This window comes from Symphalangus syndactylus, chromosome 1 (genome assembly GCF_028878055.3).
Source record: "Symphalangus syndactylus isolate Jambi chromosome 1, NHGRI_mSymSyn1-v2.1_pri, whole genome shotgun sequence".
In the NCBI taxonomy this organism is placed as follows: Eukaryota; Metazoa; Chordata; class Mammalia; order Primates; family Hylobatidae; genus Symphalangus; species Symphalangus syndactylus.
This window is the reverse complement of record NC_072423.2, coordinates 39,350,407-39,373,199: the sequence shown is the minus strand read 5'-3', so window position 1 is coordinate 39,373,199 and position 22,793 is coordinate 39,350,407. Positions and strand designations below refer to the sequence as shown.

Sequence of the window (22,793 nt, the reverse complement as noted above, 5' to 3'; positions counted from 1 at the left end):
ATACCATATGGGGAAATGGGCCTGCCCTCAAGTAACTGCTGCTTTTGAATCTTTTCAGTAGCTCAAACTTCAACTCAGCAATCAGTTCTTTGTAAGGCTAAAAGAACATGGCCTCTAAGTACCAAATTAGTCATTCACATGAGCCAAGTAATCAACTAAGAATCCTTGGCACATTCCTTGGACTAGCTGCAAGCCTACAGTCCAAAGATCATTCATCTCTAACTCAGGAAAGGCCAAAAGGTACTTAATACCTGCTCCATAGTTTTAGAAGTAACTTAAGTCATGAAATAAAAGGTGCTCATGAGTCTTCTGGATGTATGCCAGCAATTCAGTTAATTCACTGAAGAAAAAAAAATAGATGTAAATATTTACTTTCATTAACTCTATACTCGGCAATTTTACAGCAAAGAACATAACAATAAGAGGTGTTCACACAAAATGGAGATTGATGCAGTTAACACTGACAGGTTTATACTAAGGTACAAAAACAAGTGCTTAGAAATTTAACTTTATTTACAAATGTTCTCCTATAAACAAAGACGCCATTCTACACCTTTAAAATATTGTAACTGATAATTTCCATAAAAACAATTTACAGTTTCAGCCTTTCTGCATATAACTGTATTATGAGATGGGCGAACAATCTCACAAGATGGTCTGAGACATAAAAACAAAAGACAACCTATCCAGCATGAATGTCCTATTGACAAACTCAATGAAGAATTAAGAATCACACTCCACAATGTGCTGCTCCATCAAGAAATAGAAATGTAATGATTTTTTGGAAGGTAAATGCTTCACAATAAACAGTCTTCTTGGGTAGTACAGTGTAATCGTGATTGTTTAGGACTGCTCTTGCGGGCTAATATTTAAGCTGTTGTTTTTTTTAAATCATCATTGTAAAAAGGGCAGACATAGATTTTTCCGACAATGAAAATCTGTAGACACTGGTCTGGTCTCCTCATTCAGGCAAATTAATAAAATAACAAGTGCATGGAAAGAATGTTAAACAAAAACATAATCATCATGTGACTGACAGAATTCTCCCTGAAATCAGAGAATATTAATACTCAATAGTATGTATAAATTTGAATTTATAGCTGAGACAATAGACAAAATAATTAACCAAGGAGCTTAAAATAAAATTATTCAAATTATCTATTTATCATTTTATGTGCAGTAATTACTTTTTAAAAATCCTTTTATCTAGGGATAACCACTTACATCATGGCTAAGTTGCAAGGAACTTCAAAACTTTGAAAAAGAGTTTCATCCCTGAGAAGTGAGAGATAGAAAAATATCTAAAAAAAGAGAAGCAACAGTCTTGCACCCTTTTAACAATCTCACACAGCATGAACTACTATTAACACTGAGCAATGAGATATTCCAGTCCTGGAGAGTTACTGCCTTTCATGATGTGATCTTTTGTAATGAAACTACAAGTGCAACATTAAAAAAAAAACAGATAAATAGAAACCCTGGTTTTATTTTCAGCTTTACATTTTTGACAAGTGCAAGGTCAGCCAGCTAAAATATAAATATTCCAATAATGACTGAAGTAATAACTTCTACTGGCATGTCTTCTTCTGAGTCTCCATTTCCTCCACTGATATTCATCCAAATAATAAAAGTAACACAATTGCAATTGAGTTTACTATTATCAATGGTACTGTAAAGAGAAAAAAAAAGTTTGTTACTATAAAGAAAAATCAGAGAAAAAACTAGAAAATAATTATTAGCCTCCAGGAACAATAGAAATATCTAACAATATGTCATCATAATCATGTTGTAAATAGTTATAACAAAGAAACATTCTAAAATACATTGGATCATGAGATCCAAAACTTATTTTAAAGAGAGCTTGTATAACTGGGAGTAAGCGTTGCACTGGAACAGCTAGATCAATGTGAACATCTGTGGATAGTCCCGGTGCAACCCCAAGAACACGAGTGCATTGGAGCTCGGCAGAAGTAGACCCACAGGGTTGCCACTGACACTTGATATTAGAAATATAGTGCAAAGAAGATTCTGTAGTGTCATTTTACTACATTAAAAATGAACTTATTTAACACTGTATCCAAGGTTGTGATTAAAGGGAGAAGAGGTCCTAATTATAATGGTTTTAAATAAAAGATTTTTGAACTCTTTTTTTCTTGAATTGCTCAAAAATATTTTCCAATAGAATGACAGATATGAGATCTCCACTTTTCTTTTTTCTTGTCTGGTTTTTTTTTTTTTTTTTTGAGACAGAGTTTTGCTCTGTCTCCCATGCTGGAGTGCAGTGACGTGGCACAATCTCAGCTCACTGCACCCTCCACCTCCCGGGTTCAAGCCATCCTCCTGCCTCAGTCTCCCAAATAGCTAGGATTACAGGTATGCACCACTGGCTAATTTTGTATTTTTAGCAGAGACAGGGTTTCACCCATGTTGGCCAGGCTGGTCTCGAACTCCTGACCTCAGGTGATCTGCCTGCCTTGGCCTCTCAAAGTGTTGGGATTACAGGAGTAAACCAACGCGCCCAGCTTTCTCTTGAAAACCTCCCAATACTGTATATGATTTTACAACTTGGAAACAATGGTTTCCAAAAGGCAAGAATATAATTTTGTCTTTTAGCTCTGACAGGTAACACACAAACAGATTATATATATTATACTACGCATTCTATTTGTACCAACTGGCTTAGATAGAAGTAAGTAGCAAACTAAGAAAAAAAAAAAAAACCCCAGTAACTTTCAAGCAGCAAAGCCATGTTAAGAGAAAAAAAATTCCCACTACAAATGGCATATGTGGTATTCACACTCAGAAGCTTTGCTACTTAAACCACAACATTAAAACTCAAGAGTGCTCTATTAGCTTTTCTTCTTACCTCTCATCACGGTTCTTACAGATCGAATAAGGTTCATTAGCTGTGATTTAATTCCTGGCTCTTCTCCGAATCCACCAATTCCCTGGTCTGTTCCCCAGCCAACTGTATAATATAAAGATTAGCTGTGTTAAAAGTTATTACACACTTGCCTTCCTCCCTCACTAGTCATCTTCTAAAAGATTAGTTTGAGACCTTGTTAAAGACAAAGTATAAAGTCATATGACTTTTAAGAAAAGTTAAAACAATAATGAGTTAAATATTTGTTTTTTTTTTAACTTTTGATAGCACCAACACTCTCATTTCACTTCATTTACACTTTGATTTTATAAAATAAACTACGATCTAAATTATTCCATGGCATTTAATTTAGTGAAGATGATCTTTGTAACTGTTTTTTTCTCCTTTTTTTAAAATACCATACAAAATACTTCTCAAGTCACAACTGAAAACCAAAGCATACTGTCAAGCTATATAATTATTATAATTAGCTCAATTCAGAATTTATAAAATCCATCACAATCATTAGTATAAAAATGCTGTAGCTGAGAATCACTGTCTACATTACTTGGGGAAACTTTTAAAGTAAACCTGGAGTCGATCATAATACCAAAATACACAAATCTTTTCAAACACCATAATACCAAATCTTGAAAATCCAAAAGATCAAAACCCTGAAGTCTAAAATCCCCAAAATGACAAGAAATATCAAAATCTCAAAAATGTAATTCTAGGAAGAATACTTTTTTAGATTCTTTTTAAAAAATTACAATAATATAGAGACAGGGTCTCACTTTGCTGCTTAGGCTAATCTCAAGTGATCCTCCACCTCAGCCTCCCAAAGTGCTTGGATTACAAGTACAAGCCACTGCATTCGGCCTAAGTATTTCTTTCTTTTTTTTTTTTTAATTGAGACAAGGTTTCACTCTGTCACCCTGCTGGAGTCACCCAGGCTGGAGTGCAGTGGTGTAATCATGGCTTACTGCAGCCTCAACCTCCCCAAGTTCAGGTGATCCTCCCACCTTGGCCTCCCGAGTAGCTGGAAGTATAGGCGCACGCCACCACACCCGGCTAATTTTTGTATTTTTAGTACAGATGGGGTTTCATCATGTTACCCAGGCTGGTCTTGAACTCCTGGGCTCAAGGGATCCACCCACTTTGGCCTCCCAGATAACAGGCATGAGTCACCACACCCAGCCCTCATTTACGTTTTTAAAAGGGGAGTTATCTTTTAAAGAATTTGGGGGCTGGGCATGGTCACTCATGCCTATAATTCCAGCACTTTGGGAGGCCAAGGCTGGTGGATCGCTTGAGCCCAGGAGTTTGAGACCAGCCTGGGTAACATGGCGAAACCCTGTCTCTACTAAAAATACAAAAATTAGCCAGGTGTGATGGCATGTGCCTGTAGTCCCAGCTACTCAGGAGGCTGAGGTGAGAGGATCACCTGAACCTGGGGAAGGTTGAGGCTGCAGTGAGCCGTGATCACACTACTGCACTCCAGCCTGGGCAACAGAGACCCTGTCTCAATTAAAAAATTTTTTTTTAAAGAGGCAAATGTATCATTTGAGAAACAGAAAAACACAACAGAACACTTCAAAGGCCACTTTACACAAAAAAATAGGCAATGACAGCATATATATATTTTTGCAGCACTAAGGTATGCTAATGACAGTCACACAGGTATAACAGCCATGAGCAGGTGAGCCATATTCACAAAGAAAGAGGTCAAAAAGGAAATGTATAAACACATTATCACTATGGTTAGGAAGTGTGTTCACCTAGCTTTATCTAACTGTGGTCACCTGAAATACTGTGACAAACAACCCAAGTCTTTTGACAGATCAAAAACTACAGTAGGTCACCATTGCATATGCAATTGCCCAAAGAGCCAAGATAACAAGAAATTTTATTTTTCACTAATGCAGACAGATATAAAGAAACTTTCTTCGTTTACTGAGGAAGTTTCAATGTTTTTACATACATGCACAATGCCTAAACACAAAGTCAATCCTGTGGTAATGTACTTTTGCAGTCAAATTTGCAAAGAATGCATAAAACAAAATAGAACACTCAAAAGTCTCTACACAGTTTATACCTCCAGTATTGCAAATGATGTAAAGATGAAATACATAGCATTGGGAATTGTAAAAAATCATGCTGACAATTGAAAATAGTGAAAACAACTGAAAAAGAAAAAGAAGAAAGCTGAAAAAAATCGACATGTGATAATGTGTTATTACAGGGAGAGATTACGGGCAATTGCATGGAGATATTCCTTAAGAGCTGGTTGGCTTTCTCCATCATTAACTATATTTCGATGTCCTGCGTCACAATGAATAGCTGCTTTTTTTTTTCTTTTAGGACATGGCTCTCCTCAGACAAAATGTTCACATTCATCTTCTAGGTGGCACTTGCTCTTTTTGAATTTCTTCTATGGTTTGATATACATCAACATGAGCTTTCCCTATTAAAAGTTCCCATCCTCAGCTGGGCGCGGTGGCTCACACCTATAATCCCAGCACTTTGGGAGGCCAAGGCAGGCGGATCACCTGAGGTTGGGAGTTCGAGACCAGCCTGGCCAACATGGAGAAACCCCATCTCTACTAAAAATACAAAATTAGCTGGGCATGGTGGCGCATGACTGTAATCCCAGCTACTCAGGAGGCTGAGGCAGGAGAATTGCTTGAACCCGGGAGGTGGAGGTTGCGGTGAGTCGAGATAGCGCCATTGCACTCCAGCCTGGGCAACAAGGGCAAAACTCCATCTCAAAAAAAAAAAAAAAAAAGTTCCCATCCTCTGTGCCATGCTTCTATGTTGTTTTGGGTACCCAGAAATACATTCCACATCCACTTATATACAGACCACAAATTTGGTGGAAACAACACTGGTGATCAAACAGCAATACTGCTGCATCAATGTCTTCTTACCCTACTATGCACATAATTATTTTTGAACCAGTCAGTAACTTCACTGGCTTCTTCAGGCAAATGCAGGTTCAATTCATTAAAAGTTCCTGGAATGCCATCAGCTGGAAGGAATGCTAATGCAGGCAAATGACACATTTTTAAACTGAAGTTTTCACCACTGCAGCATCTGGTAGCCAATCCACTCACCTGAATTTCCCACCAAATGCAAATAAAGACAAGAACATGGTAATAGTTCCGCCTAACATGATGCACCTAACATGATATAACTATCCTGTTTATACCCAAAAACACACTAATCCCTTCCCCAAAATTCAGCTTTCAAGATTTCAACATTCAGGATTTTAATCTTTTGGGGTTCAAAACATTAGGAATTATGGCATCCAGGACTTTTGGGATTATGATCCAAACCTGTAAAAGCTTGGTTAGGCTTCCAAAACATGCTCTAGCCTGCCAGGAGGACATATCTTTTTTCCCCCCTTTTCCTTGATCATTCCTCTTCATTTATTAATTTTCAGTTGAGGAATTTAGCCCACTACCCCTCTTATTCTCTATAAGTGAGTCTTTTACATTCTTTTGTCATTCTCCTATGATACTACAAATCATTATTTCTTCACCCTTATGCACTGATTCTTTTTCTATTGTGTGACACATTCTTCTGAAGATTTACATGTCCTCATTTCTGCCATTTGTCCTTCTCTTGTCCTCATTTCAGGTCCACTTTTTCCTATCTCGTATGACTACAGGGCTTAATTAATTCCTGACACGCTAACCCTTAAACTTGAAGAGAACAGTTTTTTTTTTAAATATATATACCTGAAAGACTCAAATATCAGGAAATAAGATTTCACTTTTAATCAACTTTTATTTGGTTGGAATAAAATGCTAAATAATGGTTGTTTGCTTTTTTGTCACTGAGATATGTTGTGCTATAAAACTAATTTAAAATTCAAGTTTACAACAGGGCTGTTGTTGACTCCTACTCACTCTTCACAGAACCTAGCTCAGGTTCTGCTTATAGCCCTTCCAGTCCACAGGGGTTTCGTTCTTTTTTGAATTCCCATAGTACAACTACCATCACAGTTGTCACTATCGCAGCCTTTGCTATCTCTTGCAAGACTCTTTCAATAGATACCCCTGTAATCTTGATGTCTCAACCCTTTGAGTTTTCTCCCTTAAAGGGTTAGATCTTGCTACCTCGATTCCCACTGCCTACTGAATAAGGACCAAACTCCTTAAATTGACATTCTAGTTTTATATCCTACCACACCCCTCCAAGTATTCCTATTCGCAGTCAATTACTCCAGCAGTCCCCAACCTTTGTGGCACCAGGGACTGGTTTCATGGAAGACAATTTTTCCACAGACAGGGGTTGGGGGGTGGTGGTGGTTTCAGGATGATTCCAGCGCATTACATTTATTGTGTACCTTATTTCCATTATTATTACACTGTAATACATACTATAATAATTATACAACTCACCATAATGTAGAATCACTGAGAGCCCTAAGTTTGTTTTCCTGCAACTAGACGGCCCCAACTGGGGATGATGGGAGACAGTGATAGATCATCAGGCATTAGATTCTTACAAGGAGTACGCAACCTAGATCCCTCGCATGCACGGTTCACAACAGGGTTCATGTTCCTATGAGAATCTAATGCCATCACTGACCTAACAAGAGGCAGAGCTCAGGCACTAATGTGAGCCATGGGGAGTGGCTATAAATACAGATGATACTTAGTTCACTCGCCTGCCACTCACCTCCTGCTGGGTGGCCCAGTTCCTAATAGGTCCGTGAGAGTAATTTAGGGGTCCCCAACCCCCAGGCCACGGACACCTATTAGGAAAATTACTCTGGAAATTGGCCAGCTGTCCAGGAAGAAAGACTTCCTCCCAATACTGACATTTGGGGGCCTCACCTCAATGAAATAGCCAATTTCTTCATTCACTTAATACTGAGACCCACCAGTAAACAAGCCCTGACTACACACATGGAACTTCCAAAGAGCTTCTCAGTCCCTTACAATTAAACAAATAGTCAAGAAAGAACAATTCTTAATATGGAAAGGCATATCAAACAGAAATGGAGACTCTAAGGAAGAGAAGATGCAAGAAGTAGAAAAATGCATTTTTTAAATGAACATCCTTAGATAAAAGCCATTGTAGCTATGAAACAAAAACAGAATACCATAAGAACAGATCTCATCCAGGGATCAAGCAGCTCTTGCTACCTTAGGATTAAAAGTTCAAAAACAGGGGTTGAAAGATGAAATTAAGAACACCTACCAAACACAACTAAAGAAAAAAGAAAATTGGAGTATAAATCTGTCAAAATAATCAGTTCCAAAAAGAGAGAAAAAAAAAAAAGAAGCAATTATTGAAGAAATATTAAGTGAAAATATCCCCAAACGAAGGACATAAGCCTTTTTAGCCAAAAGGGTCCAATCAGAAAACAGCCCAATGAATGAGAAAATTAAAAGGTACGTCTTCAAAACTCTGCAGAAAAATTAGTTTCAATCTAGAATGCTATATCTAAATCACAAATCAACTACAGAAGTTATTTTTTTTACCATTCAGCTATAAGCAATAGTCATAGTGATAATAATGTAAATATGGAATGCTGATATAACCAATAATTGGTTGGAGAAGGGAAAGATGGAGAAGTATGTGTACAGTAATCCCCCCTTATCTATGGGGCATATACTCCAAGATCCCCAGGGGATGCCTGAAACCATAGATAGTACCAAACCCTATATATACTATATATATTTTTCCTATATATACACACCTCTGGTAAAGTTTAATTTATAAATTAGGCATAGTAAGAGATTAACAACGGTAACTAATAATAAAATAGAGTAATTATAACAATATGCCAACATCACTGCTCTTACACTTTAGGGTCATTATTAAGTAAAATAAGGGTTACTTAAACATAAGCACTGCGGTATTACAACATTTACTCTGGTAACCAAGACAACTGCTAAGTGACTAACAGCTAGCTGAGGCAGGCAGCATACATAGCACGGAGATGCTAGACAAATGAGTAATTCATGTCCCAGGTGGAATGGAATAGGACGGTGCAAGACTTCATCATGCTACTCATAACAGCCCACAATTTAAAGTGTATAAATTACTTATTTCTGGAATTTCCCATTTCAGTATTTCCCGACTGTGGTTGACTGCATGTAACTGAAACTGTGGAAAGCGAAACTGTGAATAAGGGAGGACTAGTATACTTGTGCTCACTCAAGCCTGAGTGTGCTGCTGGTGGTATAATTGTGTGAAACCCTTCCATAGCATAAGTCAATAGTTTGCTTCTAAGGAATGGGGCTCAGGTCGAGGAGGAATGAGGCAAATGGCTTCTATCTTTCTTTATAAACTGATGAGCTTTTTGACTTTGAAAACCATATACATATTGCTTTGATAAAAGTAAAAACAAAATTTAAAAAGAAAGCCCTCTGCAATTAGGTCTTCCTCCCCCACAACATGAATATCCTGAGGGCTAGGATGAGTTCTGTGGCGTCATGTTATTTAAAATTATGTTTTAAAACCACCTTTACATGGTATTGATAGTTTCATTTTTTTTACTTGTTTTAAAATGTATCATTGGTAAAATTATCAGTCCTTTCCATCCACAGCCACAATTTCGCATATGGTAAAAAGGATTTGTCTTAAGTACTATATGGATTATGCACTCAATTTTTATTGGAAACCGTACTTCCCAGCAATCTTTTTTTCTTTTAGATCTGTTCCAAAAAATTGCTTAAACATATTTTTTTACATGTGAGATGAGCGACTCCCAGAAAAAAAAAAATTGTTCTTCAATAAAACAAGATAAAACTCTACAATACTGGAATTAACATAATTTAAGCATCACCACTGAAGTAATTTAAACATATAGTAAGTTCTCAGGTAATTGCAGCCCAGTCTCTATTCTTATGCCACCAGAATGAAAAAAAAAAAATGGATAGAGAATTTTTGGATGGAGAGAGTAAATCATTAGTCTAGATATTCCACATACAAATAAAAATGTGACAAGTAAAAGATCAGGGGCCAGGGTTTATCTTTTACTAGAACGAATAGTTTACCCTCCAACTGCTATATAGGGAGTCTCAGTTGTTTTTCTCAGGAACCTAGCCAAAGCTTTAAGGAGCATTGCTGTTTTTCGTTTTTTTTTTTTTTTTCTTTTTAAGTGAAAGATTTGGCTGGGTGTGGTGGTTCACACCTACAATTCCAGCACTTTGGGAAGTTGAGGTGGGAAGATTGCTTGAGCCCAGGAGTTCGAGACCAGCCTGACAAAAAGTTAAAAAGTTAGCCGGGTGGGGTGTTATGCTCCTGTAGTCCCAGCTACTCAGGAGGCTGAGGTGGGCGCACTGCTTGAGCCTGGAAGGCCAAGGCTGCAGTGAGCTGTGATCATGCTACTGCACTCCAGCCTGGGTGCCAGAGACCCCCTTTCCAAAAAAAAAAAAGAGAGAGATTTAATTCTCTGGCTTTCTTGTCACTTCCACAGCTAGAGGGCCTGGCAGAGAATAAATGATAAGACCAGTCAGCAGTACTTGCTGCCTTAATTTCAGAAATAAAGTTAAATAGAAAAAGTTACTGACTGCAACCACCAAACATGTTCTTCAGCTGTCCAGACTTCAAAAAGTCACATACAAAATGGCAATCCATCCAGGTTCAGCCAAAAACCCTCGGCACACATATTTTGAAGAAAAAGTACTAGTAACAGTTTTGAGAGCTCGCTGACCCTGAGCAGATCTCAGCCTCTCTGAGATCAATTTCCATATCTGTAAAAGAAAATGAAAGTGATTTTGTCAATGTTACCAAGTTTACATGTGATCAAGTGCTATCATAAACATGAAAGTGCCTAATAAACTACACAAAGAACTCTGCTAATGTAAGTTTTTAAAAAGTACCTTTATCAAAAAGATCAATGGTGGCCAGGTATGATGGCTCACGCCTGTAATCTCAAGCACTTCGGGAGGCCAAGGCGGGCAGATCACTTGAGGCCAGAAGTTCAAGGCCAGCCTGGCCAACACGGCAAAAAACCACCTCTACTAAAACTACTAAAATTATCTGGGCGTGGTAGCGTGTGCCTGTAATCTCAGCTACATGGGAGGCTGAGGTATGAGAATCGCTTGAACCCAGGAGATGGAGGTTGCAGTGAGCTGAGATAGTGCCACTGCACTCTAGCCTGGGTGACAGAACAAGACTCTGTCTTGAAAAAAAAAAAAAGATACATGCAGAAGTAAATTATCTGGTATACTACTTTTTCTTAGTTCTACATTATTTCCATTTAATCCCTGATAAAATTCAACAAAAGCTTTTTAAAATTCAACAATGGCTCACTATTTTAAAATCTAAAATAATGTATTGGTCTGGAGCCATTATTTATTAATAAACCCTAAATCAAGTAATAGCGTGTGGTATGTTAACTGCTATGGCCTGAAGCCTGGCCGTCTGCAAGCCAGAAAGAGGGCCCTCACCAGAACCAAGCCATTCCAGTACCCTGATCCTGGACTTCCAGGCTCCAGAACAGTGAGAAAATTGTTTAAGCTACCCAGTCTATAGTATTTTGTTATGGCAGCCTGAGCTGACTAATACACTGATTTATGTGAGGGATGTTTCTATTGTGGTATTCGTAACATACACCTAGTACTGGATATGATAAATACTTGTCAAACTGGTACTGGATAAAGCAAACAAAAACTCTAGTAAGGACAATTTTCTGCAGGTATCAAAATCCACTTCACTATGTGGCATTTTTTTTTCTTATACTAAAAGGAAATTAACATCATTGTGGAAAACTGGAAGAAACAACATATTCCCTGTATCACTGTCAAAATATTGGCTAAATTATTTATAAGAATACACATACCCCTCACATCAGGAATTGCAAGAATATGATAATGATAAAGTTATTTAATTATTTAGAAAACATTCGTTGATTGGCAGAACTGTAAAGATAAGAGGATCCTTCTCAGTCTACTGGAGAGACAGAAAAGAAACTACAGTGATGCTATGACCCATGGAGATGGGTCACAGACGGTTTGTGGGAAAGGGCAATGCCAGAGGTAGGTCTTAACTGACAGGCTGAGGAGTTAACCACTTAAAGGGGTTAAGTCAAGGTCACTAATGAGTAAAGGCTCAGCAGTGGTAAAAATGGTACACAGGACAAATACTGGGGAAGGATAAAAGAGGAGGAGGAGGAAGGGGCACCTTATGGTGGGCTTGTAAATCGCATGAGACTGTTGAAGTTTATATTGAAGGCTACAGATACTGAAGAACTGAGGAATTTCAAACCACTGAAGAACATGCTCAGCTTCACCTGAGAGAAGCGCAACTGGAGGCAGGATGACCAGTAAGGAGTTTGCTACAAAAATCTATGCTTGCTTATCTAAAAACCCAAATTAAAAACAAATAAAATAAAAAAACCTAGGCAACAAGAAAGCACCTATATAAACAATATTTAGTAAGTATTTAAAATATTTTAAACTTCTATTTTAAAACATATTTAGATATTTTTAAACAATCTTATCCACTTAGACGAGCCAATGTAGTGTGTTCCCTTAGTTTGGGGACCACATTCAAAACACATTCTCAGGCAAAATATTTCTAAGCTACCTCCGTAGAGAAGACCAAATGTGAAAGACAAAGTTCTAGAGGGCAAAGTATTAATATTTCTGGCCCATTCTAATAGTTTGTAGCAGTTTTTTTTTTGTTTTTGTTTTTTTTTTTTTTTGAGACGGAGTTTCACTTTGTCACCCAGGCTGGAGTGCAGCGGCACAGCGTCGGCTCACTGCAACCTCTGCCTCCTGGGCTCAAGCCATTCTCTTGCCTCAGCCTTTCAAGCAGCTGGGATTACAGGCAGAGTGTCACCACGCCCGGCTAATTTTTGTACTTTAGGAGAGACAGGGTTTCACCATGTTGGCCAGGCTGGTCTCGAACTCCTGACCTCAGATGATCTGCCCACCTCAGCCTCTTAAAGTGCTGGGATTACAGGCATAAGCCAATGCACCCGGCCCCCTGTACCAGGAGTTTTTAATGTAAGGGCACAAATCTCAATCACCTGCAGAAATTTTGGAAAATACACACTACTGAACTTCACTTTAAAAATCTGAATATAGATCTAGAGTAGGGTTTGGGCATTATATTTTTTAAATGCTCTTTTAATAACTCTGAAATATACTTTCAAGTGAGAATTACTGGTTTATTGGAACAATGGCTTTAAATATACAAAATTGAGACCATTCTACAAAATCTGAGATGCTACAGACATCATACAAATCTATGCTTTCCTAAATTAGCTGTGGAGACGGAATAGAATTACAGTATATTTTATATTAACCCCAATCAATGTGAAGTTAACTGTCACTTATTATTCTCCAATTGTTTTTTTTTTTTTTGAGACGGAGTTTCACTTTGTCACCCAGGCTGGAGTGCAGCGGCACAGCGTCGGCTCACTGCAACCTCTGCCTCCTGGGCTCAAGCCATTCTCTTGCCTCAGCCTTTCAAGCAGCTGGGATTACAGGCTCATATAGTTTATTTAAATAAATTACATTCCTTGAAGGCAAGAACCAAGTATTTCTCTTATAAACCCAAAATGTCTGAGACAATGTTAGACACATTGCAGGTGTTCTAAAACATATCCCAGTTGGGCGTGGTGACTCAAACCTGTAATCCCAGCACTTTGGGAGGCCGACGCGGGTGGACCACCTGAGTTCAGGAGTTCAAGACCAGCCTGGCCAACATGGTGAAACACAGTCTCTACTAAAAATACAAAAATGAGCCAGGCGTGGTAGCGGTAGCACCTGTAGTCCCAGCTACTCAGGAGGCTGAGGCAGAAGAATCACTTGAACCTGGGAGGCAGAGGTTGCAGTGAGCCGGGATCGTGCCACTGCACTCCAGCCTGGGCGACAGGGCAAGACTCCATCTCAAAAAAAAAAGAAAAGAAAAAAAAAATTTTAGCCAGGTGGTGGTGGGTGCCTGTAATCCCAGCTATTCGGCAGGCTGAGGCAGAATTGCTTGAACCTGGGAGGCGGAGGATGCAGTGAGCAGAGATCATGCCATTGCACTCCAGCCTGGGCCACAGAGCGAGACTCCACCCCCCCCCGCCAAAAAAAAAAGACAAAAAAAATCCCTTAAGTTTCACCTAAGGGTAGGATAATCAAAGACTTGTTATTAAACATAACTAACAATATGAAATGAACATTATTCAGCCTGTAGCATTAGTGAGTATTAAAAGCTCATTAGATTTCAAAACCATGAAGGAAGATAGCACTATAGATTAGTTATGTCTATTTTTAAACTTTAGGTAAAGGAATTATCTAATATATATTCTTTTGTGCCTGTCTTTTGCTCAAATTGTGTCACAGTCATCCATATTGCTTTGTAGGACCACAGTTCATTCTTTTTCATTGTTATGCAGCATTCCATTATATGAATACAATTTAGTCATTCTACCATTTCTAGTTTTCATTATGATTATGCTGCTATGAATATTCTCATACATGTCTTTTGGTGCACATATTTATGAGCATTTGTGTAAGAGTGAAACTGTAGGATCATAGAAGATGTGTATGATGAGCTTTAGTTACTTCTGCCAAAAAGTTTTTCAAAGTGGTTGTGCCAATTTATACTTCCATTAGCAGAGTATAAAAGTTCACACTGTTCTATAATCTTATTAAAACTTCCTATTTTCAGGTAAGAATGTGCAATTCAAAAAACAAAGACCCCCCAGCTTTCCGGATACCTTACAATTCATACATACAATTCAATGGTTTGAAGTACATTCAGAGTTGTGCAACTATCACCACATTCAATTTTAGAGTATTTTTACCACCCCAAAAGAAACCCTGTACACATTGGCAACCACTTCCCACCCCCTCAGGCCCTCCAGCGCCAAGCAACCACTAATCTACTTTCTGTCTATATAAAATTGCCTAACATAAAGAGTATCACATGCTACGTGGTCTTTCTTATAAACAGTATCATATGATATGTGGTCTTTTACGACTAGCTTCTTTCACTTAATATAATGATTTCAAGGTTCATCCATTTTGTAGCGTATAATAATACTTTATTACTTTTTTTTGCCAAATAGTATTCTACAGTATGGATATCTACAGTTTAGTCATCAGCTAATGGACATCTGGGTTGTTTCCATTTTTTGGCTTTTATGAATAATGCTATTTTGAACATTCCATGTTTGTTTTCAATACTCTTGGTATACCTAGGAGTAGAATCACTGTGTCATATAGTAACCATGTTTAACATTTTGAGGAACAGCCAGACTGTTTTCCGAAGTGGCTGAACCATTTTATATTCTCTTTAACAATATATGACAATTCCAATTTCTTCACCACCTCACCTATACTTGTTATTATTTAGTGTTTTAACTTTTTTATTTATTATATTTATTTTATTTATTAACTTTTTTATTATAGCCATCCTGATTGGTGTGAAGTGGTATCTCATTATGGTTTCGGTTTGCACTTCTCTAATGATTAATAATGTTGACCATCTATTCATGTGCTTATTGATCATTTGCTTATGTTCTTTGGAAAAAATTCTATGCAGTTCCTTTGTAAATGTTTTAATTGGGTTATTTATCTTTTATTATTTAGTTCAAATAGTTCTTTATATATTACGGATAGAAATCACTCATTAGATACATGGGTTGTAAATATTTTATCACAGTCTGTGGTTGTCTTTTAAAGCATGAACTTTTTAAAATTTTGATGAAATCCAATTTATCTATTTTTTCTTTGGCACTTGTGCTTCTGGTATTATATCTGAGATGGTTTTACCCAACCGAAAGTCACATAGCTTTTTGTCTGTATGTTCTTCTAAGAGTTGTATAGCTTTTTATCTTACAGTTTGTAAGTCTATGATTATGAGTTAATTTTTGAAGATGGTGTGAGGTAGGAGTCCAATTTTACTTTTTTTTATATGGCTATTCAGTTGTTATAGCACAATTTGTTGAAAAGGCTATTTGGCATCCTTATTGAAAATCAACTGATATAAATGAAAGGATTTTTTAATGGACTTTAAATTCTATTTCATTGATCTATGTCTACCCTTATGCCAGCATCATCCTGTTTTGATTATTGGACCTTTGCACTAAGTTTTAAAATTGGAAAGCACAACTCCTCCAATTTTGTTCTCTTTCAAGATTGTCTTGACTATTCTGGATTCCTTGCATTTTCTCTAGGATCAGCTCATCAGTTTCTTCAAAAAAGCTAACTGGGATTTTGATAGACACCACATTAAACCTATAAATCAATATTAAGTACTATCATCTTTTTTTTTTTTTTTTTTTTTTTTTGAGACGGAGTCTTGCTCTGTCACCCAGGCTGGAGTGCAGTGGCACAATCTCGGCTCACTGCAAACTCCGCCTCCTGGGTTCATGCCATTCTCCTGCCTCAGCCTCTCCGAGTAGCTGGGACTACAGGCGCCCGCCACCACGCCCGGCTAATTTTTTGTATTTTTAGTAGAGACGGGGTTTCACCGTGGTCTCGATCTCCTGACCTCGTGATCCGCCCGCCTCGGCCTCCCAAAGTGCTGGGATTAATAATATATTCTGATCTGTGAATATGGGAAGTCTTGATCTTTAAAAAGATGTTTAATTTTCTTTCTTTCAACAATGCCTTATAGTTCTCATAGCATGAAACTATACTTGTACTTCTATTAAATTTATTCCTAAGTATTTCATCCTTCTTAATATTGTAAATAAAATTATTTCCTTTATTTCATTTACAATTGTTCATTGTGCACAGAAAAACAAATGATTTTTATATAGTGTTCCTAAATCCTGCAATCTTATTAAACTCATTCATTTGTCCTAATAGCCTTGTAGTGGACTCTTTAGGATTTTCTATATATACAAAATTATGTCATCTATAAACACAGTTTTATTTTTTCAATCTCATAATCTGGATGTCTTTTCTTTTTTCTTGTCTAACTGCCCTGGTTAGAATCCCCATTATGATGTTAAATAAAAATGGCAAGAGAGGACATCCTTGTCTTATTCCACATCAGCAAAAGAATTTAGTGTTCCAGCATTAAGTATGATGTTAACTAGGGAATTTGCATACATGCTCCTTATCAGATTAAGAAAGTTCCCTCCTATTGAGTTTGTTATTTTTTTTTTTTTATCATGAAAGGGTACTGGATTTTTGTCAAATGCCTTTCTGCATTTTTTGTGAAGACTGTGTGATTTTTATTAATATCATTGATTACATAACTGATTTTCAAATGTTAAACCAACCCTGTACTCCCAAGATAAATCAAATCCCACTTGTTCATGGTATATAATCCCTTTTACAGGTTGCTAGATTTAGTCTGCCAGTATTTCATTGAGAATTTTTGCAGCCATATTCAAAAGAGATATAGGTCTATAGTCTCTTTTCTTGTGACGTCTCTGTCTGGTTTTCATATTAGGTTAATACTGACATCATGGCATGAATTGAAAAGTGTCCTATCCCCTCCATCTTTTGGAAGAGTTTGTGAGAAATTGGTATTAAGTCTTCTTTAAATGTTTGGTAGAAAGCAATGCTGAAGGCTTGACTTCGTGAGAAGTTTTTAAATTATTAATTATCTCTCTTTGTATGTTATAAGGTCTATTCGGATTTCCCATTACTTGAGTCTAGTCAGTCTAGCTAAAGACTTGTCAATTTTGTCAAGGAATCAGCTTTCAGTTTTGTTAATTCTAGTATTTTTCTACTATATATTTCATTAACTTTCACTGTAATCTTTATTATTTCCTTCCTTTTGCTTTTTTTTTGTGGGGGCTGCGAGAGCAGGTTGTGGCTCAAATGACAGAGACTCTTACTGTTCTGAGATTTAGCATATTGACATTTCTCTTTTTTGGTCTTTTTTTTTTTTTTTGAGACAGGGTCTCACTGTGTCGCCCAGGCTGTAGTGTGGTGGTGGGATCTCAGTTCACTCCAACCTCCGCTTCCTGGGTTCAAGCGATTCTCTTGCCTCAGCCTCCCCAGTAGCTGGGATTACAGGCACGTGCCACCACACCCAGCTAATTTTTTGTATTTTTAGTAGAGACGGGGTTTCTCCACGTTGGCCAGGCTGGTCTCGAACTCCTGACCTCAAGTGATCTGCTCACCTTGGCCTCCCAAAGTGCTGGGATTACAGGTGTGAGCCACTGTGCTGGGCCTTCTGTTTTGGTCTTTCTTAGAAAACATTTTGTGTATATGCCTCACTAATCATCCCCTCCTCCACTCTCTTCATAGTGCTGACTTGTTGAAGAGACAGGGCTAGTTTTCATTGTCACTGCTGAGATACCTCAAGCTCTAAAAACAAAACCACCACCATAAAACACATCCCCATATCCCTTCAAGCTACCTTTTCTTCTTTTCCTCCAACTTAAAGACAACATTGGATAATCTTACTGTCTCCATTTTATAACTTTCTACTCACTTCCCAACCCATTCCAATCTGGATTTTACCTACTGCTGTAATTGCTCTTGTAAAATCACCAATGACCTCCATTACCCTGAATCAGGACTCTTTTCAGTCCTTAACTTACAGTAGTCCTCCCCCTTAATCTTGGAGATACATTTCAAGATTCCACAGTAGATGCCTGAAACAGAAGATAGTACCCAACCCTATATGTAGTATGTTTTTTTCAATCTGATAACCAAGTGACTAATAGGTGAGTAGCATATACAATGTGCATATGCTGGACAAAGGGAAGATTATGTCCTCATGATACAGGATTCATCAGGCAACTCAGAACAGCTTGCAATTTAAAACGTGAATTGCTTATTTCTGCAATTTTCCAATTAGTACTTTCAGATGGCAGGCGACTACAACTGAAACTGCGGAAAGCCAAACCACAGATGAGGGGGGACTACTGTACTAAGCTACTCAGTAATATCCCACTGTTGTATCTCTTCAAACGCTCCCTGACTCTGGTGAAATCCCACTGTCTAGGTTTTTCCATCTCTCTGTTTTGCTCACTTGTCAAGTTCTCCTGTCAGTTCTTCCATCTCTACCTAAACAATAAATACTAGAGGAGATTCTAGGGCTGTCTGGGGAACCGATTCTTTTTGTACTCTACTCTTTTCTTTCATAATTTCATCTTCTCACATGACTTCATTTATTATCTATGCTTGACAAAGTCAAATTTCAATCTCCACCCTAATTCGTGCTGCTGTTCTATGGACTTAAATGCAACTGGCTATTTTACATCTCCACTTGCATATCTCATAGAAATCTCAAACTGAGCATGACTAAAATTTATTTCATTATATCTTCACCTCCTTACCTAGCACCATCACCCCAAATTTTCCTCCAATACTGTCTAACTCAGTAAAGGTACTACCCTTCACTCAGTGGCTTAACCCAGAGGGCCAAGAGATCTTTGACTTCATCCACTCTTATTCCCAAAGTCCAACAGTAAATTCTGCCTTTTCTACCTTTTTTTTTTTGCCTTTGAGACATAGTCTTGCTCTGTCACCCAGGTTGGAGCGCAGTGGCGCGATCTCAGCTCAATGCAATCTCTGCTTCCCAGGCAAGTGACTCTCCTGCCTAAGCCTCAAGAGTAGCTGGGATTACAGGCGCCCGCCACCGCACCCTGCTAATTTCTGTATTTTCAGTAGAGACAGGGTTTCACCATGCTGTCCAGAGTGGTCTCAAACTCATGACCTCAAGTGATCTGCCCACCTTGGCCTCCTAAAGTGCTAGGCATGAGCCACCATGCCCAGCCTCTACTTCTAAAATATCTTTTGATCCACATAAGATTCCTAGGGCTGCCATAACAAAGCAGCACAAACTGGGTGGCTTAACAAATTTTCTCATAATTTTGGAGGCTAAAAGTCTGAAATCAAGGCGTAAGCAGGGTTGGTTCCTTCTGGGGGCTCTGAGGGATAATCTCATCCATGCCTCTCTCTCAACATCCAGTAGTTGCTAGAAATCCTTGGTATACCTTGTCTTATATATGCATTACTCCAATCTCAGCCTCAGTTGTCACATGGTCTTCTGTGTGTGCATCTGTGTGTCTCCAAATCTCTCTTTTCTTATAAGGGCACCAGTCATTAGATCTAGAGCCCTCAATCTAACCCAGTATGATCTCATCTTAACTTGATTATAACTGCAAAGACCCTGTTTCCAAACAAGGTCACCTTCATAGGTATCAAGGGTTGGGACTTCAACACATCTTTTTGAGGGACACAATTCAACCCCCAACTTGATCCCTTCTACTTTTCTGGATAGCAGTGAACAGATGAACTCTGGAAGATGACATTTGAATTCTAGCTCCACCACTTTCTACTTTCTACCTGTGTGTTCTTAGAAAAGCCACCTACTCTCTTTGTGATTTTAGTTTTCCACTGGAAAACAGAAACTCCCTCATAGAGTTGCCGTGAAGGCTACACCAGTTAATATATGTAAGGCACTTGATACAGATCCTGTACATAAGTGCTACGTAAGTATTAGCTATTATTATTGTTGTTATACCCACTTGTATCTACTTGCCCTATTTAGAATGGTTCTTCCTTTGGAGGCCGAGGTGGGCGGATCATGACGTCAGGAGTTCGAGACCAGCCTGACCAACATGGTGAAACCCCATCTCTACTAAAAATACAAAAATTAGCCAGGCGTGGTGGCGCATGTCTGTAATCCCAGCCACTCAGGAGGCTTAGGCAGGAGAATCGCTTGAACCTGAGAGGCGGAGGATGCAGTGAGCCGAGATCGTGCCACTGCACTCCAGCCCGGGGGACAGGGCGAGACTCCATCTCAAAAAAAAAAGAATGGGTCTTCCCACATCCACTGCTTTCCCTTCCAATCTTTCCTCCGTATTGTAGCCTGAAGGATCTTGCAAATAACACAAATCTGGTCATGTCGCTGTCTTAAGACCGTCTTCTCACCTGCCTCAGTTTTCACACCAGGTCTACACTGCTTAAAGCTCTCCTCACCCTTCCAACTCCTCCCAACCCTTCACCGAGTTAATGTTTACTCATGTATCAGATTTCGGGTTAGACACACTTCCTCCAAGAAGCTTTCGCAGATACACAAGTTAGTATCTGCCAGTACTTCTCTTACATAATACTCTCTATACTTGTTATTGTCATTTGTTTAGTTTTTGTTTAGATTAACTTCCATCAGAAGGGCAGAGTAGCTGCTGTAACTTCAGTTACTATAAATGGGCCTGGCACATACTTTGCACTCAATAAATATCTTCTGAAGTAAATGAAATGAATCAATCTTGCTCCTGGGTTTACGTTTCAGTGATTCAAACGGGCATACTTGGTACACAACGTGAGGTCCTGGAAGGTATAACTTGTGTTTTCATTTTTGAATTTCTAAATTCTAGCAGAGTTTTTGGCACACTGTATGCACCCAATAAGGTATCTCAATGAACTTTTCTTGGAACATGAGTGTCTGAATGTCCTGATAACTCCAACACGTTCCCTTCCTATAATTCCTAAAGCCCAGGAACACTTACTGCCTTCCAACAGTTAGTGAACTACTGATGATCCAAAATGAGTCACGCCTCCTTCCCCTCCACACCCAACTCGTTTTGTTTTGTTTTGTTTTGTTTTGTTTTGTTTTGTTTTGTTTAGACGGAGTCTCACTCTATTGCCCAGGCTGGAGTGCAGTGGCGCGATCTCGGCTCACTGCAAACTCTGTCTCCCAGGTTTAAGTGATTCTCCTGCCTCAGCCTCCCGCCCGGCTAATTTTTGTATTTCCATCACCACGTCCGGCTAATCTTTGTATTTTTAGTAGAGACGGGGTTTTACCATGTTGGCCAGGCTGGTCCAAAACTCCTGACATAATGATCCGCCGGCCTCGGCCTCCCAAAGTGCTGGGATTACAGGCGTGAGCCACCGCGCCCGGCCCCACACCCCCAACTCTTAGCCCCAAACTCAGATCCCGGGTTTTCGACTATTAAAAGTAGTCACAGGACCGCGACACTGCACTTCAGCCTGGGCAACAGAGCGAGACTCCCCCTCAAAAAAAAAAAAAAAAAAGTAGTCACAGAAAACTGCAATTAAATTACTGACCTAAAGTAATCGCAAGCAGAGGCGTCCCTGACTGACCTCTGTATCCCTCCACCCCAACTCCCTGGGCCCTGCACAGCGGGTGTCTGTTGAATATTATCCCGGCTGTTTAGCCCAAACCTGATGAGAGGAAAGGTTCGGCTTCCACTCCGAGCCGAGCCTTCCGCTGTTCTTCTGTCCCGGCCCTCGGTGTCCCCTCATGCGGCCCCATTAGGTTCCGCGCCCCCGGGGATTTCGCCGCCGCCCCAGCCCGCGCCCCGCGGTCCCACTCACTGTTCTTGAGGAATCGCTCCTCGTGCAGCACTGCGATGGCGTTGACGCAGAGCAGGGCTGCCTGCAGCAGTGAGTACACAGTAAAGGCCATGGCCGTCCGGAGCCGCCCCGAAGTCCAAGCGATTTCTCTCCCGCCGCCGCAAGGGACGTGGCGCCTCCACGGCCGGCGCCTTCCTACGGAAGCCGATGGGGCCCAAGACGAACTCTCCGGGAAGCCCCGCCTCCATCTGGCTAAGAACCGCCCCTCGCTGAAGACTGCAAGTCCTGCCGCTTGTCTAGACCGGTGATGTGCAATCAATGCTCTCGTGTGGCCAGTGCTGCAGGTGCAAAATACAGACCGGATTTCACACACTTGGAACTGGAACAAGGATGAAGAATATCCCAATAATTTTTTTTTTTTTTTTGAGATGGAGTCTGGCCCTGTCGCCCAAACTGGAGTGCAGTGGCACGATCTCGGCTCACTGCAAGCTCTGCTTCCCGGGTTCACGCCATTCTCCTGCCTCAGTCTCCCGAGTAGCTGAGACTACAGGCGCCCGCCACCACGCCCGGCTAATTTTTTGTTTTTTTAGTAAAGGCGGGGTTTCACCGTGTTAGCCAGGATGGTCTCGATCTCCTGACCTCGTGATCCACCCGCCTCGGCCTCCCAATAATTTTTAAATTTTGATAACATGTTGAAATGAAAATATTTTGAGGCTGGGCGCAGTGGCTCA

At 39.4% G+C, this 22,793-nt stretch overlaps 1 protein-coding gene across 1 annotated transcript; it reads right to left on the bottom strand.

The window, feature by feature from the left end:
* Positions 1 to 492: 492 nt before the first annotated feature.
* Positions 493 to 22,286, bottom strand: IER3IP1 (immediate early response 3 interacting protein 1). Its single transcript, XM_055233348.2, has 3 exons — positions 22,084 to 22,286; positions 2,867 to 2,968; positions 493 to 1,669 (listed from the first exon to the last, which is right to left on the bottom strand). The coding sequence occupies exons 1-3, from the start codon at positions 22,172 to 22,174 to the stop codon at positions 1,614 to 1,616; spliced, it is 249 nt and encodes an 82-aa protein (XP_055089323.1). The 5' UTR covers positions 22,175 to 22,286; the 3' UTR covers positions 493 to 1,613.
* Positions 22,287 to 22,793: the final 507 nt, after the last annotated feature.